This window comes from Heliangelus exortis, chromosome 12 (genome assembly GCF_036169615.1).
Source record: "Heliangelus exortis chromosome 12, bHelExo1.hap1, whole genome shotgun sequence".
NCBI lineage: Eukaryota > Metazoa > Chordata > Aves > Apodiformes > Trochilidae > Heliangelus > Heliangelus exortis.
In genome coordinates, this window is record NC_092433.1 from 4451739 (window position 1) to 4470211 (window position 18473).

Sequence of the window (18473 nt, forward strand, 5' to 3'; positions counted from 1 at the left end):
TAAAGCACAGTTTGAGGAGCACTCAGGGCTCTGAAGGGACTGTGCAATTATGAGTCTTTCGGCACTTAATTGACAAGGGAATTGGTCACTGAGGCACTTCTGAAAAAGGCCACCTTATGCTCATCTTCATCTTCAAACATCTCAATACAAATAAAACACAGTCCTCAGCACTCCTGCCCAGAAGGGGAAGCCACTGAAACCATCAGTAATCATCCTGCTAATGCTTGCCAGAAAATAATCAACTTGCTAGCTTGCTGGCGAGAGAGAGGAACCAACCCCCAAACTCATCTCCTGCACTGCAAACAACAGATGGGAAACCACGTTTGTCCAGAGAATCGAGCTGTGGAATACGATGGTGCCATTTCATCCTATTAGTCACTTCTTCACCAGTTTCCCTGACTCTGGGTAGCACTCCCCAAAATAACTGAAGGTAAGTCTCCCCAAAGGCTGTCAAAGGAGGCACCAACCAACACGGGGCTCTGCAGACCCTCTAAGGTATAAAGGCAACCTCCAGCTCCTGTGCCTCACTGTTTGGACAATCTTTCCCCACCCCACGCAGCCACCGACGCGGCAATGAAGCGAACATTCTGAGAAAATCGCTGCACGCAGCAGAGCTCTGCAACCAACCTTGCTCTGCCGTCACGGGCAGGACAGTGCTCCCCCAGCAGCATCCCTCGTGGCCCAGGCACCCATCGAGCTGCCAGCATCCCCCTTCTCCTCCACTTGCCTTTGTTGTTGGAGAGTGATGGCGGGGCAGAAGGAAACGTTCCCAGTGCCAGACCCGGTGCTGCTCCTCTGCTCCCCTGGAGCCTGCGTCCCCCCTGCCAAAGCAAGGCACTGCCCAGCTAAGCACGCCGGCAGTGCCGCCGCCCCAGGCAAAGGGACAAGTCCTTCCAGTTCATTAGGGAAGGTTTCTTGTGCAATTTGCTGCCTCACTAGCTCCTGTTTAGACAGCCTTTGTTCCCTGTCCGCAGGAGCGCATGAAAGGTTTGGACGTCTGTACGTGCTCCGAGGATGCTGTCCCCTGGGCTCGGGCAGGGAGGATGGCAAAGAGCTCACCCCAGGTCTGATCCTCCTGAGCTTTGCATGCCAACCTGCTCTAAGTGCAGCCTCAGGTCCCCTCCTGCTCCATAATGTGGGAATCCCACCCCAGCCCCAGCAGCCCAGGAGACCTAATGGCTTGATTTGTCTTTTTCTGCTGCACCCACACCCGGATGTCCAGGGTAAGAGGAGCCTCCAGTCCTGCTCACTCATTGTCTTCTGCAGAACTAAAATAGCAGCCTGGGAGGGAGTGGGGAAGCTCAAAACTTTCCATTCACCAATACCTACTGCCCAAAGCACAGAAACACGAGGCCATGGGGTTTCTCTGGGTTCAAAGTGACGACCACGTACAGCAGGGATGCAGTTCATAGCTGTACTGCTCTACAGAGCACAGAATGCTTTCAGTAAATAGTATTGTAACAGATTAATTTAAGAGCAACACAGTTTCCAACTGGTAACACAGAATAAATAGTAATTTGTTAACTGCATGGCCCCACATTTATTCATTTACTGTATGGTTCCACTTTTATTCAGTTATGAGTGGGCCCTGCCTTGCTCATGAGTTTCTGGCTCCTTTGAGAACCCTCCTGGACAATTACAGTAATAGGCTGTAAGCTCAGGGTATCTGAACACCACTGAGTCCTTTTATGCCCCAAACTCTGCATTACCATGGCAGCATCAACACCCAAACACAGCAGAGCATCAGTCAGGGTGGGGAGGATCACGATCTCGTGACCCCATAGAAAGCATCTGGGACCAAAGTTTTAAAACAATAATAACAATCATGGCACCAGCATAAAGAACCCAAAGCAGTTTCAGGGACAGAGTCACAGAACAGGCATTATCAAGTTTTCTCCAGACTGAAGGAGACAAGCTGGGTCTCATTTATCCTGAGCCAATGCTTATTTATGAGTGAAGCTGTTAGAATGAACAACTACTGCAAATGAACATATCAGAGTGGATCAATGCATCAAAGCAAGGTGTAATTTCTGTCTTGCTTTTTAAAAATTATTATTCTGGATTAAATATGTAATAAATGCACTTGTAGAATTTAAGGCCTGAAGATAGACAAGCCATTGCACAATCTTTTTACATACCTAAACAGATGTAATTGCTCAATTATTTCAGATAAACATGATAAATTCCCTGCCATGAATAATTTATAATCCAGCTAGACACACAATCCATGAAACACCCATCTATGGCTGCAGCAAAGGAAAAGTGAGCAGATGCCATGATCCTCAGACACCCCAGATTGCTCCCAAATGCTTGGCCAAAGGAGCAACAGCATAAGCTGCCCACGTTAGGTCTGATCTTGCTTAAAATGACTCAGCCTGTACCTTCGTTTAGGTTATTGTGTTGCTCAGAGGATGCAAATATTGAGCAAATTAAACAGGAACAAAGTTCAGATGTGCATGTAGGAGGAGACAGGCACAGCACCCCCTCCCCCCCTTCTGTTCATAGTCTGGGCTGTGCTGGGACAGCCCTCCTCAGGAGCTGGCTGTACTGGTTTTTCCAGGCATTTCATTAAAAAGTCATGAAGATTCAGAGCTGCAGGAAAGCTGCATGGGATGCAGCATGCTGGAAGATGGAAGCTATGGAGGGTGTCATTAGGGACAGCATGCAGGACCCCATGGAGAAGGCAGGGGAAAAGAGCACTGCTGGAGGGATGAAAGGTCCTGCCCAGCCAGGACTTAGCATGAGTGAATAGAAGGCCCAAGAGAGGGTCCTGGAAGGGGTCCAGAAGGTGGGTGAATCCCAAGCTGCCCAGGCAGTTCTGGAGGGTCCCATGCTATGGAAGGATTTTAGCCTTGCATGGCCCCATCAAAGCAGCCCACAGACTCCTGTTTCTCTGCCTTCTGGCCCTGGCACCCAAAACGGGCTTACAAGTCTGGCCAGAAAGAGCTGCTCCAGTCACCAGCTATGTATTTTAATAAATTAGAATAGGCTTCCTGTGTTGGAATGCTTATTCCCATCCAACCGTATCTACACCTTGCTCTTAAGTCACCATCTACCAAGTAAAACACAGCAATTCCAAGAAAAAAAAATCTGCAAACAATTAGAATTTGAACAGGTACCTGTAAAGCCACACCACTGTTAATTGGGTTTTTAGAGCCATTATATACTCTCGAAGAAGAAGATACTTAATTGCAAGCCAGTCTGCAACAGCAATCACCCTGTCTTCAAAAAAACTGCTAATTGCAAAGCAAGATGTAAATTGGTCATTCAAATCAGGATTTTTTGCTTTCTGATCCAAAGTAATTATTGCCATGGAGATCTAAACTGATACACCCTGGGAAAGTGAATAAACTCTTAATCAGAAGGAATCCTGCTGTCCAAAAGGATGCTTCCTCTATCCTCACCCAGGCCAAAATATAACCCTACTCAATTCAGAAAGGTCTCTGCTGCACTCCTGACGTGGGGCCCAAAGGGTCACCACAGAGCAACCTGCCCAGGACCCTGCAGCCTAAGTCCAAGCCCTGGGTAAGCTTACAGGGTTTGTTCTACTCAAAAGAGGGGACAGGTCCTTGATTACAAAACTAGAAACTGTTAGAGGGAAGAAAATTTTTCCAATAGAAATCACTTTTTGTTTTGTTTTGTTTTTTTTTGAAAACTCTCCAACCATCAGCAGCTTTGGGTCAACACAAAAAGCAAAACAAGACCAAAAAACAAACTTACAACAAAAAGCCCCAAACCCACTATGCAAGATTTCTCTCTCAAACACCCTTTTTGTGCAAACACACTGCTGCCAACTGCTATTTAAGGTTGCCTTTAGATCTCTAATGCTGTCGCACCCTGTGGTGCAAGGGGAGCATCCCCCTGGCCAAGACTACACCCCTGCTGCTGCACGACAGCAACATTTCCAGCACTGATGGCACAGAAAGAGGAGGTGGAAAGAGAAATGAAGATGTATTGGACACAGTGGTGCATGCAGCCCAAGGAATAAAACAGGTTGCTCATTTGAAAGAAGTATTTAAGGGCTCCTTGATGAGAGCACCTGACCATGCCATCCTAGCTGACAACTCTGTCTGCAGGAGTGGGCCAGTGGTTAATGAAAACTCAAATTAACTTGTCAGGTAGAGAAAAGAAAAGCTTCTCTTACTTGTAACTAGATTATTTTTAAATCAAACACCCCTGCTGCGACAGACAGCCATCTCCAAGCAGTCCCCCTATGTCTCTATTAGGATGTTTTTGGAATGGTGCACAGTTAAAAGTACTTCTTAGTCAGACCCTACAAGCTCAGTCCATGGTTTGTAGGGGCTGAATGTGCCCAGCACTGGTGCAGCCACAAGCCCAGGAGCACACTGCACCTGGGTCAGCACCATTCCATGTCCATCCAGACAGCAAGGAAACCACAAAGGGAGGAAACCGCGCAGCTCAAGCTGTTTTCACCCCCTAAAAAGGGGGTTTTGCTCCCATGCCAATTGGAAACCACTTTTGGAGAGAAACAATAGATCTGGTCACCTCTTCCCAGCTGCAAAGTCAGGGGATTCAAGTGCAATTCCCAGCCACAGGACTAACTGGGAGCTACAGAGCATTTATTGCAGGCAAGAAGTGGTCACTGCTCCTTCCCTCCATGTTTGGGTGCTCAGCTGGAGAGGTCTTGCTCCTGATTTTCAAGTGTCATGCATCAAAACCTCCAGCTGAGGGCTGGGATCTGTGCCGACCCGGAGCAATCAGACCCAAACTGCCTTAAATTGGGCAGATAAGGGATAGATTGGCTGGCATGAGGGAAGCAGCAGGACCTGTGCACCAGGGGGGAAAAACATTTTACAGCCAAATAAATACTACCTTCCCACATGCTTTCCTGTGCCCACAGCCTTTTCTGTTAACTCCTCTGCCTGGCTGGGCTGGCTCCTGGAGAAAGGAAAGGATGAGCAGCAGGTCTGAACCATGGTGTGCACCAGGCATTGGGATGAGAAATGGTACACTGCATGGGGCAAGTGCCTGCAGATGGGAGATATGGGAAAAAGGGTTGCTTGGAGAAGAAGGGGGACTTGAGCTGGCCAAAAACCATCAGGAAGAGAAATGAAGCCCTCACTTTTTTACAAAAATAACATGACACCCAATGCTGGGCCTTGGGTGGGGGGTATGGTTGTCAGATAACTCAGTGCAGTGGTGCTGGAGCTGATCAGAGCCCTCCAAACAACACATCCTTCAAAACAATTAGTTCATTGGGCTTTCTTGGGCAGACCTGTAGAAACTTTATGCCCAGGCTATGGACAAGTGTTATTTCAACAAATCCCCCAGGTCTCAACAAGAATTTAAGACCTGAAATTAGTCATGGAAAACAGTATTTCAGAAGCTGCTGGACTTTTTTTTTTTTTTTGCTTTCTAATTCAAAAAGGCAGTAACAATTGCTGCTGAGAGCAGGTACTGGGATCCTAGAAGCAGCTCAAAGACAGATGGCAGCAGCAGCATGCCCATTTGGGGATATTTCTCCAAGCACTTTCCAACTGGAAAGCCACAATCACATCATCTGGAAAATTAACATGGCAGATAAGAACATAACGTAGAGTTTGTAAAAACAAAGTTCTAGGCATTAGCTGGCCTGGCCAAGCATCTCAGTACTGACTTGGAACTCCAAAAAACCCTCCAGGATTCATGCCCTGGTCTGCAGAAGGTCCCTCATGACCAGATGAGTGCAGCATGTCTGGGCACAAGGGCTCAGTTTAATGGGGCCTTACTTTTTAGGGGGGACCCCTTCTCTGTTTGAGCACTGTTGGTCTTGCACTAGCAAGCTGTGCTCTGCTCACCACCAAGGGCATTTGCTTTTCTCAAAAGGTTTTGCAATATGTAGAGCATGCATGGCCCATTGAGGGCCAAACAGAGGTATGTACACACAAGGACAAGCCTCTCCCTGTGATGAGTATGCTGATTATTTCAGAGAAATCCAGAAATCCAAGTAATACAAGTCTTCCACAGGTCCCCAGGGTAAGTTTATCACCTACTGCTAGTTTTTAGCCAGACCTTTCCATCCGTCCAAGTATTTCATCCACTGGGCATCACATTATGCTCACAGGGGGAAGGAGCAGCACAGCCATTCAGGACATCAGGAAAAACACAGAAGGGAAGAAAGAAGACTTGTTACATCTGAAAAGGCAGAGTGGAACCAATGTGTGGCACAGAGCCACAATAAAGCTGGTGTTGGAGGAAACACCCAAGGAGTTGCAGGGACACAGACTTCCCAGTTTTCCCCCTGCCTACATCTTCAGGTGTTGGGGTACTCTGCAACTAGAAAAGAGGCAAAAAAAGCCCCAAAACCAAAATCCCAAGGGGACTTTCCACTCCTAGAGCCAAATGCAGCAATTTCCCCACTCTGGCAGACCCAGCTGGCTGCCACCCTGTATGTGCACCCCTATACATTTTTGCATCCTGAGCAGGTTTTCAATAAGGAACACTTGCTGAGCCCATGCTTCCCACAGAGCTGAGGTACAAACAGTGACAAACTCTTTTGCTCCTTGGGGACAGGCCTTCAAATAGCTGCTGGCTTGTAGCAATCAAGACAGGCAGAGCACTGCCACTGACTCTGCTGGGCTGTGCTGTGACTGACGCAGCACCGTCTGCAGCGCTCTGATAAGGATATCGGATGATGCAGAATAATTCAGGCTTTGCTGAACACATGAGCCCCAGCGTTTGTGCTTCTCTTTCTGTCTTGGGGGGATACTGTGTCATGCTCATCAGTATGGGAAAAAAGTGGCTGTAGGTAGGTGGGCACCAAAACTTCCTCTGTCCTGCCCACCACTGCAGTTTCTTCCAGCTCAAGATCTCCAGCTCAAGGGTCTGGACAGTCTAATCCCATGGCTTGAGCACAGAGAGTGGGACAGAGCAGGTGGGGAGGAAGCAAAAAGTCAATGACAAGTCATCTTTGTGCCTTGGGGGATTCCCCTGGACTGCAACTGGGTGGCAGGGCTGCTGCACAAGCAGTTGGGGCTCAGTTAAGATGCAGTAGATGGACATCAAAGTGGGCAGGGGGCAAGGGTGGAAGGGTGTTAGGAAGAGCACAGTGGACAACATGCAGATTAATGTAATTGAAGTATTGCCATTTATTGAGAGCAGCAGTAGCCCTTTTATACACAGGCAGGCTGATAACATAATATAAGCATATTGCTGATTGGTACAACACATTCTTCATATGCCACAGTGCACTATCTAACTGGTTAAATACAACTGTTTATGCACTGTCTATGAGATGCTTTCCCATCCTGTTATTCTTCTCTTCTGTTGCCAACTTCCTTATCTTTTACCCGTAGCTGATCTTTCAATAACCTTGCAGCTGGGCCTCAAGGCCCTTAGCTCACTCTGGCTAAAGCTAAATAGTCAGGATTGCCCACGTCTGTTTTTCTCCAAAACTCTCCCAACAGAAGGGGAAGGGCACACTGGCCTGCATTCTTCACAACTGACCTCCAGACATTAGTGCCATGTTTCATCCATGCCTTCACTCATTTTGACAAACTTTTAACCCCACAGACCTGCTGCAAATTCCACTCCCATCCATTGAGACCATATCTTTCCCTATTGAGCCATCCCAACAACGTGGCTTTGATTTCACCCAGAGCAGAAAGCCAAGCCAACAGCACAGCCTGCTTACAGCCAGAGCTGAGTCCAGAACTGAAACTTCCCACCCTTCAGCTGACTTTGATCAGAAGGTCTACAAGCCTAGCCAAAATGGCATTTCAATTACAGTTCAAACAACCAGTTTTCACAGCCCAGTTAGCCCCACACCTCTGCAAGATAAGGGCTGCCCAGGAACATGGCTGCATGATGAGCAGGCAAAGCAGCTTTCCACAACCAAGCACATATCACAAATGAGACTGTGCAAGCAAGGACTATAAATCCCTGTGTGATGGTTGCTCTCTGGAACACTGTGTGTGTTGAGTGGGATGCAGACGAACACTCCACCACATAGGAGATTTCACATGCTTGACCAGTAGAAAAACCATGACCAGCATCTGCTTTGGCAAAACAGCTCCGACAACCACCACAGCACAGAAATGGTCTTATTCATAGAAAGGCCTGGGTTGTAAAGCACATTAAAGATCATGTAGTTCCATCCTCCCTACCGTGGGCAGGGACACCTTCCATCAGACCAGGCTGCTCCTGCCCCATCAAACTGGGCCTCCAACACTTCCAGGGATGGGGCAGCCACAGCTTCTCTGGGCAAGCTGGGCCATCTTGCCACCCTTACCGGACAGAATTTCTTCCTAATGTCTAACCTAAATCCCCCCTCTCACAGCTTGAAACCATTCCCCCTCATCCTATTATTCCATGCCCCTGTATAAAGTCCCTCCCCAGATGCCCTGTACCCCCTTTGGGTACTGTCTGGGGAAGTCCAGTGGAGGGAAATGAAAGCAAGTGGCCAACACAGCAAAGGTTTCAAAAACACAGAGAGCCTCTGGCTCGGTACCCTGCTCTGCTTTGGAGAGCCTGACAGCCATTCCCAGCCCTCAGCTTGCTTTTCCTTTTAATGATGAAGTGATAGGCGAGCTGAGAGCTAGAGAAAACCCACGTCTGGTCCACGCAAACAGCTTGCTGTAACTTCGTGTACCAAGGGAAAGACGAGGTGGAGCGGTGGTGGCTCAGTGACAGGAGATGCCAGGAAGAAAGCCAGCAACTTTCCATCTCCCCAGAGCATTCATCTTCACTTGCAGTTGTTTTTATTGCCCCTCTCCACTGCAGCATCACTCTGGTGTGTGGGAAGCCACACTCTCCTGTCCCCTCCAAACAATTTAACACGTCACTGTGGACCATTATGTGTCCCTGCAGTCAGGTCCCTGCTGCTGCAGCTCACCGGAGCCACCGTCAGCATCACCAGCCCCTTAGTCACCGGGAACTGTTTAGCCAAGATATTTTTTGACATTTTCTGTAAGGGAATTTTGCATTATTTGAATCATCTACGTAGAGCGTGGCAAAAGGCAGCACACGGGGAAGAACAGCCAGGATTACTCATGAGCTTTTTTTCTTTTTTTGGGTTGTTGTTGGCTCTAACTTAAACTGCGATCTGTTGAACGGAGAAGTCACACGTCGCTGCAGACGGCTGGAAGAAGCCCCTGCATGGGCTGCAGCAGGGGCTGAAATGGCAAGTGACTCATTTATAGGTAGAAAGGCTCAGCAATACAAGCATGCTACTCTCCAGCTTTGCATTTGTTCTTTTATTCAGTGCTAATCACCCAATTTATAAAAAAGATAGAGCAGAAATAAAGAAAAAGCAGAAAAGTCTAAGCAAGAGAAAACAGAATCATCCTTCACTGCAACACTGCAGATCCAGGATGAAACGAGGGCTGGGATACTCGGTGTAGGGATAAGCAGATTAAGAGGTGAAGGGCAATGGTGAGGAAGTGCTAAAACAGAGGAAATACACAGACACGCAACCTGTTGGTCCTGGGGGATAAAATCAGGGCTACTGTCAATATTTTCTCACCATAAAAAAACCCCCACAACATATTCACTGCAATTGCAAAGAGCATCTTTCTAGTGCCGTGCTTTTCTGTTGTGCTCACAGCACGAGGTGCTCTTGAAGCTGTAGTAGGGCTTCTTTAGGTGGGCACATCCCCTCAACAAACACCACTCCCAGCCAGCCCACCCCACCGATGTGGATCCCAAACACCAGGGAGGAATGCTGCTCACTACAACAGAATGAGCCAGCATCCCTGCCCAGGTGGGATCTCCACAGACAGCCCTAATCATTGCATCCTTATAAGAAGGCACAGAGCATCACATGCTGTGCATACAGGTCACCACTGGCTGAAGCTCTGCTAAAAACAAGCAAGAAACTGGAATAAAACTTGCCTTTCCTTCCTATTGTGCAGCCTGTTTCAATGGAAAATTTCTTCTGGACCTGCAACTTAACACTAACGAGAGATTTATTTTTACAGCTCTGTCACAAAGAAGGATGATCTCAAAAGAGAAATAATTTGGAAATGGGTGACTTGACTCAGCCACACAGAGGCCTGGCTGGACATAGGGTGCACCCTTACTATATAAAGAGCTGTCTGACATCACAGCAGCACAGAACTCCTCTCTGCCCAGGTACACCCAGGCTTTTGATCTGATCACAGGAGGAAAAAAAACCCACACTCCTGAACATGCTGGAAGGTGCACAGAAAGGAGGACCACTGCTGACCCAGCCAGCCCCACAGCATCCTCAGCTACCTGCTCCTCTACCATGAGGACAGCTACTGGGGCAATATTCCCAGGGGATACCAAACAGAAAAAACACTCTTTTTTATACCTTTTTCCACTACAGGATCTGCTTTTTGGGATCCAGCATTTCTCAGACCCACTTCTCATTCTTTAATGGAATGGAGACCTCCAGTTTCTAAATATGGCCTCACATTTCTGTGCATCTCTGGGACATGGTGCTGCATGTACTCCAGCAGCTGAGGCTGGAGTCTGCCTCTCAGCTGTGAGAATGAGTAACTGGTGAGGTCCCAAGGGCAGGAGAAAACCTTGCTGGATTTGCTGTTCACCAAGAGAAGAGACCATGTGAATGCAGCCCCGCTACTCCTCTTCTGCCAACAGGCCCCTTGCAAGGAGCTGAATCAAACTTGGAGCTGATGTTCCCAGAGAAACCTTGGAAATGAAGGAGATGCCACACTGGCATCCCCCTACAGCCTCTCAGTGAAAGGCCAGGAAGGAGAAGGACCACTATGGTTGTTTAAAAAAGCAGAGAGAGACAGGGGATATTTAATGCCTCATTAAATCATGTTTAATTATCTATTGGCAAGCAATATATTCACCCTTTTTCACCCAGTCCTCCAGCGCTCACTGGTCAGGGAACATAGCCCAGAAACCACCACATTAACACCCAGGAATCACGGGGCAATGTGTCAGAACACAACATACTGTAAAATGTGGCTTCAAGCCACATTAATCACTCAAACATAAATTACAGTTGTGCACCGGCGATTCCAGGGCCACCCAGAGCCCAGGGCACCTGCCTCCAGGAGATCTCCACAACATCACTTCAGCATCTCATATCTTGAGGTAAAGCCACCAGTGCCAAAGGGGGGGTTTTGCCCACAGAGAGCATCAGACACCTGGAACTGTTCCAGCGTTCTGCAAGTGACTGGCAGGAGAGGGGTGAAAGGAAAAGACTGGGGATTTATGGCCACTAATAACACCCATCGTTTGAATGTAGCACTAATAACTCCCTGGCACCCCGAAGCACAGCCCTTTTGCTCATGGGGCTGCTGAACCATAGCATAAATACTTCCGACTGGGCCCTTAATTCACAAAACCGACAGGTTTTACTGAAAAAATCAGGCATTAACATGCTGCAAGGTATAAAACTGAGACAATGAACCAACTGAGAAAGAGGTTCTTAGGAAGAGCAGCACATGAACATCCTCACAATTCCTATAAGTCAGGTTTCTTTGTTTGGGTTTTTTGAGGTTTTTTTCTTTGTTTCATTCATGCAGTGATGCTGCTGGTGGAGTGGGGCTGAAGAAGGCTTCTGACAACAGCCACCCGTCCCTCTGCACTGCTCCTGCCAGCAAAACCCTCTGCTGAGCACCGTGTGATCCTTCTGCTTCCCTTAACTCCTTATTTGCTCCACTGCATCTGTTTTCTTACAGTATTGACCAGAAAACCATCTACTGTAACATTATGGTAGAATGAATACATCCCTGTATCCTACTTTCATACTTGCACTACTTGCTTCTCACCTCCTCAGACCTGATGGTCTGTTTTCCATTAATAAAATTTAAACATTTACATTAAAACTTTATATTATTTTTAAATAATTTACATATTACATATCATTTAAATATCTCCACTACAGAACTCAGTAGCTGCTGAAAGACATTTCTCTCCTGACAAACAACCCTGACCGCTGCTGGGAAACCAAGCAGAATATTTTTAATCCTCCCTGAAACTTCCTATGTTCCACTTGCTAAAGGTCCTTGATCAAAGGTTGGTGATGATCTTACATGGCACAGAGCAGTGAGGGAACAAATTTATTCTCAGATATTTTAAATATTTTATATTGTCATATTACGTTACATTCATAATGAAAAAAAATACAAAGAATCTCTTCAATTTTCCTGAGCAGAGGTCAAAACGTGGGCCAGTACTGATGTTTAACAGCTCTCACCTCTTCAGACAGTCACAAGTACAGCAAGTGCATTCAGAATAGCTTGGGGACAAAAGCAGGGACTTTAAAAAGAAAGGAATTTTGCAAAAACCACACATGTATAAACACATATTTTTTTCATGTCGGGGGGGTGAAATTTATTGCATGCATCTAGATTGCATCTGATGAATAAGATTTCAAAATTTAAAAAAGCACAACATAAATGTAAAGAAGAATGCAAAGGGGTTTTATACTCCCAAAGCAGTGTTGAGAAAACCTATTAGGCAGCCAGGCATTTTGAGTTTCCTTTCAGCACTACAGCACATCTTCTAATGCTGTGCCACTGCTCTTGATGAAAATTCAACACCAAGTTTCACATTTTTTCAGCTCAGCACTGAGGATGGAGAGGAAATGAATCGGAAGAAACAAAAAAGTATTTAAGAGAACACTGAAGAAGGAATTAATTTCTCAAATTAGCAGTGTGCAGTGGCACTTCAAACCCCAGAGGCACAGTAAAGATGCCTGCAGGTCACTCCGTATGGTACCAAACAGAGCAAATCCAATCAGATGAACATGCTGCAGGATCAGTCAGGCGAAAGCCACAGGAGCAGCATTACAAAGGGAAAGATGTATAAAAAGAGGATTTTCAAAACCTATTGTGCTGCCTTGAAACTGAGCTATGCCCCCCCCAGGAGGAGATGACAGCCTTGCCCATGTAGTCCTGCAGAACAGGCTGACCAAAAAAAGCCCTCAAAGACAACAGAGGAAAACTAGAAAAAAAGTTTTAATGAGAAAATAAAAATACTACTCGACCATTAGGGCTGCAATACTATATTTAAAATAACACAGCTCCACTGAAAAGCCTGTCTCACACCCAGGCATGTAAACAAACTGTTAAATTTTACTATGCTATTTCAAAACTTCTTGTCTTTCATGGTACCACCATAGCTCCCTGCTTCCCATTTCCCCTTGCTTGAAATAAGTGCCTATGGCAAGAGCACTGCCCTTCAGGAATAAGGAATGAATAGGAAAACCATAAGGCCAGCACGTGACCAAAGTGAAAACGAAGGCAACAGTTATTGCAGAGCACAGAGATGAACAGAGGGAAGAATATGATTATCTACGTGTAAAACATTGAGTGGCACCAATAGCAGAGAGGAACTTGTGTTTGCCCAGTCTTGTGAAACAAGAACGAGCTGGTGCTCAAAGGGATAAAAAGAGCAAAGAAAAAGAACTGAAAAAGATTGCTTGGTTTGGTTTTGTTTTGCTCAAGCAAGTGATCAGCTCAAAATGCCACAGAGGCCAACTGCTTTATCACGATGGAAATTCACTACATGCCTTTAAGATAAAATGGCCACCAAGTCACATGAAGAAGAAAAAGGAAAAATAATTTTTCAAAGGCATGTACCTGCTTCTGAGCAGAAGGTATCACCTAATGACCCTGAGTGAAGGTATTTTGCTAGGAGGTATCCTTAGCCCTCCTCTGAAAAATCTGTGCTTGCTACTTGTAAGTGGCAGTATGGAGCGTGATGGACTACAACTCATGCACTAAAGCCATTATTTTGTTTATATATCTGAAAGATATATAAGAAAACAATTTTATAATATATATATTTAGAAAATAGAATACAAAAGACAAACAAAACTTAACATAAACACCAGGACCTCGAAAGGGTTTAAGAAGTCAACACACGCAGCTATGTGATGCCAGACAAGTACTGGAGTTCCCAACTCATCACACTTGCAGTTTCTGGCAGTCCCACAGGAGGGGATCTACCAAGGAAAAGACAATTTTGGTTTTCCTGGGTTTGGTTTTCTTAGAAAATGTGGTATTTTTGATTACTTAATCCTGCTAGAAAGCCTTGAAAGCAGACAGAGAAGGTACAAATCTGCATCTACTGCAGCACAAAGTATAAACATCAACTGTTCACCTGAAAATATATTCATAAGGAAATGCAAACCACCACATCAGCAATACTGTGCAGCCACCCTGCAGCACCTGCTGGGGCTGAGGGACCAGACTGGGTGCATTGCCCCATGGGGAGAGTCAAGCAGGGGAGCAGGTGGGACCAGCAAGTCCATCCTTGGGCGCTTCTGGGACCCAGTTGGATAGAGCCTGGAGCTTCATTGTCTGATATCTGCTTTTAATAGTCAGACTTGATCTTAAGTGTCTTTTCCAATCTAAATGATTTTATTATTTCAGTAGAAGTTAGATTAGCTGACCTCTGGAGATCCTTTCCAACCAGCTCCTGCCACCAAAAAAGAGAGCAACCTCCATGCTGCCTTCCATTACCCCTTTTGAACACCACCAGACTGCTGCAGGTGCTTTCCTGTGTGACTCTGAAACAGCAGCACAAGTGATTCTGCTGGGGAAAGCCAGTCAGTCTTCAATGAGGCAACAGCCACTGTTGATCCCCTGGCCAGCCCATCACACAAGCTGCCAACACAAGCTGCAGACAGCAATCTTGGACAACTGATTTCAGCACCCAGCTCCCTCAACGACCTACTTACAAGTCATAAGGTTGCTTGCTGATAAAATGCATATAAAACTCAGGACAAATAATAATAAATAATAACCCCCCCACACATTGGTTTTTGTGCCAGCTCCAATATTTTTTATTTGATATTTAAAAATGTTCAGCACTCAATCACATTTCAGAGGACACAGAGACCTAGAGATGTTAGGATATGGCCTGGAGATTAGGAGATGGTCCAGAGATGCTGAACAGAAGCTCCATGCACACACACATTATAATGTGGGTATCTGTAAGAGAGACTAGAGTAGGGGCCACTGCAGGAAAGTTTTGGGGGCATGACAGAGGAGACAGGCCCAGACTGACCTGAAACTGACCAACTGGGGCATTTTTTGTTTGTTTATTTGCTATATCTAACTGCTACTATTGATACAACAAAACAAACTTACAAGGAAACAAATGATTAGCAAATCAATTTAGAAGTGAAACAGGAATATGACCCTTGCAGGAGCCTGAATTTCCACCTCAGGGCCATTTGTTAGGATCTGAGAATTTATACTGCTCTTCACAAGGGCCAGTACCTCACTACAAAATCAGCACCCAGTTTATTATATTTCACTGTACTAGGGCTATCAGCTGCCTCAACTCTCCTTCCACTGGGGAAAGGGGCTGGAAGTCTCTCTCAAACAACAGCGTTCAGAAACCTCTCTGCCTGCAGCAAGCATCGCGTGCTAACGAGAAGCAGCTACCAGCACTAAAGCAGATACCCAGGGGACTTCAATGTGGAAGACAACACAATTCAGCCACTGCAGTGGCACCACGGCCTTCCAAAGCATGGCTTGGAGTCTGAGAGTAGGAATCCCCATGCTTTGGCTCTCAGCTGCAGAAAGCACACACATCCCTTCCCACCCTGCGTGGAGGTCTCTGACCCAACAGATCATCCTGGGGAGCCCCATGTCCCAGCACTCCGGGGTTGGTGCCACTGCAGGGTCAGCCCTCAGGGAACCTGGCACCACCATTTCACACATTCTATGTGACACATAGCACTCCCTGAGCAAGACACCATCTCCTGAATGACTTTGCACTTTTCTCCTGCTGCTGAGCCTGATGCTGACTGAAATTCACCTGCTGCAAAAATCTCCCCCCTTGGGATGAGTTAGGGCCTGAGGAGATGGACACCCTGGGGTCTGCCAACCCCTTGCTCTCCTTCCTCCCACTGTCAAGCCCTTTGACTTCAGGGGGTTTTGTGCACATGGACCTCACTGCAGCCACGTGTTGGGGTCACAGAGACTGAACGCCTCTTCTGCACTACCATTTCACAGTTGTCACTGGTTGGAAAAGACATTTAAGATGATATAGTCCAACCATTAACCTAACTTTACCATATCACTCAAAACAACATCTACATCTCTTTTAAACACCTCCAGGGATGGTGATTCAACCACCTCCCTCGGCAGCCTGTTCCAGTATTTGATAACCCTTTAAGTGAAGAAGCTTCTTCTAACATCCAATCTAAAACCTCCCCTGGTGCAACTTGAGGCCATTCCCTCACATCCTATCATTTTCTTTTAACTAATTTACCTCCCCCATCTCATTATGGCTCACATCATCACTATTATCCCCTGAGGAACAAGCCGAGCCCTTGCTCTGCAGCAATGCTTTGCCCAGAAGCAAAGGTGAAATTCCTCAAAGAAAACCAAAACAAAACACGAGGCCCTCTCCCCGCCATCCATGGCGGAGGCCGCGCCAGTGCCCACCAGGAATGCTGCCCGAGGGAGCGGAGGCCTTACCTGGGTCAGGTGTGGGTTGGGGTTGAAGCCACACTGGTTGCAGACTTTGCTGTGACACTGGGTGCAGGCATTGAAGTTGGGCTGGCCAGCGGTGGAGGTGAGCTCTGTTGTCTTGCAGATGGGGCAGAGGGTGCTGCTGGGGAGCGGGGCGATCTGCGGCACCGAGTAGGGAGAGGTGGGGGTACTGGCCCGTTCTGGTGAGACCGAGGGGGACCTCCCCGAGCCCTGGGTCCTGCTGTCCACCTGCAGCATCTTCCGCTGCCCCTCCGCCTGTGGTGGTCCGGGCTGGCCCCGGCCCCTCATGTCCCGGGGGCTGGGGGAGCCAGAGGCTGCCTGGGACAGGGAGGGGGACGCAGAGCGCTGGCCCGGGGCCTGCTCTGGCTGCTCCGGTCTCCTCGCCGTGCTGAAACATTGTTAAAAATACACAATAAACCCGGGTTTAGTACATTGACAGAAACCATTTAAAGCACCCACCTTGTCCACCCCCCAGCCCCAGCTCAGCCTGGCCAAACCACACTGCCAACCACGGACATTGCTCACCTTGGCAGGAGGGTCCACTTTACCTCATGAAACAAGGCACAATTTCAGCTTTCTCTTAGCTAACCCAGCAGCAGAGCTGTAATCAAATTATCTGGCGTATTCCCAGCTGAACTCTAGTCAGAAAGTCTCACAGAAAATAAGAAGCTCAGCCTGCTGCCAGCCCAGGGCTCCCCGGAATTTCTCCAGCACTATCCAGTGCTGGAAGAGTTGGCACCAACCATGGTTTGCAGGTTGTGGAGCCCTTTCTGCAGGGAGATGGGCAACATGTGCTAAGCCATTTTCTCACAAACTACTTCTGTAAGTTGCTGTGAAGCAACGAGATGGCAAAGAGCTCTGTCTACTGAGGGAAAACCCAGAACGAGCAAGAGAACTACTTATAATTTCTGGTCTGACAGGCTGCACCTGGGCAAGTCACAGGTGAAAGCAACCAAGGGCTTGTTTCCACAGCAGTGGGAGATTAAGAGAGAGGGCGCCATCTCTGCTGTATTAATCATTAGTAAAGCCAGAAGGGTGGGGAATGTAGGTCTTGGCTAGGCAGAAAACCAGCTGGGAAGGTTTTCTGTTGCCAGGACAAGGTGAGGAAGCCTCCCTGTGTAAACCCCAGCTTGCCAGAAGGAGCAAGGCTGAGCCTGACTCTGCACCTGTCACTGCTCCGTAACCTGCGCAGGATGCTCAGCACCCTCTTGTGGGTGCTCCCTGACACCCCGGAGCTCCAGTGGTCCGAGAAGCTTTGTCTGCCAAAAGTTTTGAGTTCTTATCTTCAAGAGTACAGTACTCTTGTACTCTTGAGGTCTTGTACTGCAGAGCCTGGCTTGAAGTCCTGCACACCCCACCTCCCATGTGATTCCAGAGTAGGTACCCTGCAATGTGCTGCTGATGGACCACAGGAGAATGACAGTGCTGTGATGGAAGACCTTTCTCTGATTACAGAATAATTCAGAGCACGTACTTATCAGTAATGCCACAAGTGTTTCTCAAAAAGGCAGCAGCTCTAATGCCCTCGCTAGGGTGATCTACAGCTGTTTAAGGAAAAATATTACTCAGAATCTCAAATTTAATAAATTGTTGATTTACCCAAGCAGGGTCTGACCTTATAAAGGTTTAAAGTGGGAACTTAAATGCATAAAACTAATGAAATTCAAAGTGCATGTTGCCACAGTAATAGGAAGTCAGGTGAAAATAAATATTAAAATAGCACTTTGGGAATACTTTCCAGCTGCAGATTGAAACCTACTTCTCTGAAGGAGGAATCACCCAATGATAATAAAGCAAAGCAATGAGGGCCTAACTGAGCTGCTCCAGACTTTAGAGCAAACAACCCCTGGCTCTGCAGCAAGACCTCCCCAGTAAGTGCGGTTTGCACACTGTGCTCCTCCATCATCAGCTCCAATGCCCTTGAGCTCAGAATTGGCATTTGCCTCCTGATACTGAGGGCTGCAAAGCTGCTGCTCTAGAAAACACATGGCACCCATAGCTGGTGAAGATAGGGGAGTTCAGTCCCAGACAGTAGGAGAAAGTGATGGCGGAAAGCAAAATGCATTTTCTATCCTTCAA

The 18473-nt window shown here is 47.1% G+C and overlaps 1 protein-coding gene across 2 annotated transcripts in view; it reads right to left on the bottom strand.

Annotated features, from left to right (window-relative positions):
* Positions 1-18473, bottom strand: part of BSN (bassoon presynaptic cytomatrix protein) — a 90307-nt gene that overhangs the window by 51834 nt on the left and 20000 nt on the right. For both annotated transcript variants that reach the window (XM_071755569.1, XM_071755568.1), the window contains exon 2: positions 16380-16782. In XM_071755569.1, the coding sequence (XP_071611670.1) occupies positions 16380-16782 (403 nt within the window). The remainder of the gene's footprint in view (positions 1-16379; positions 16783-18473) is intronic.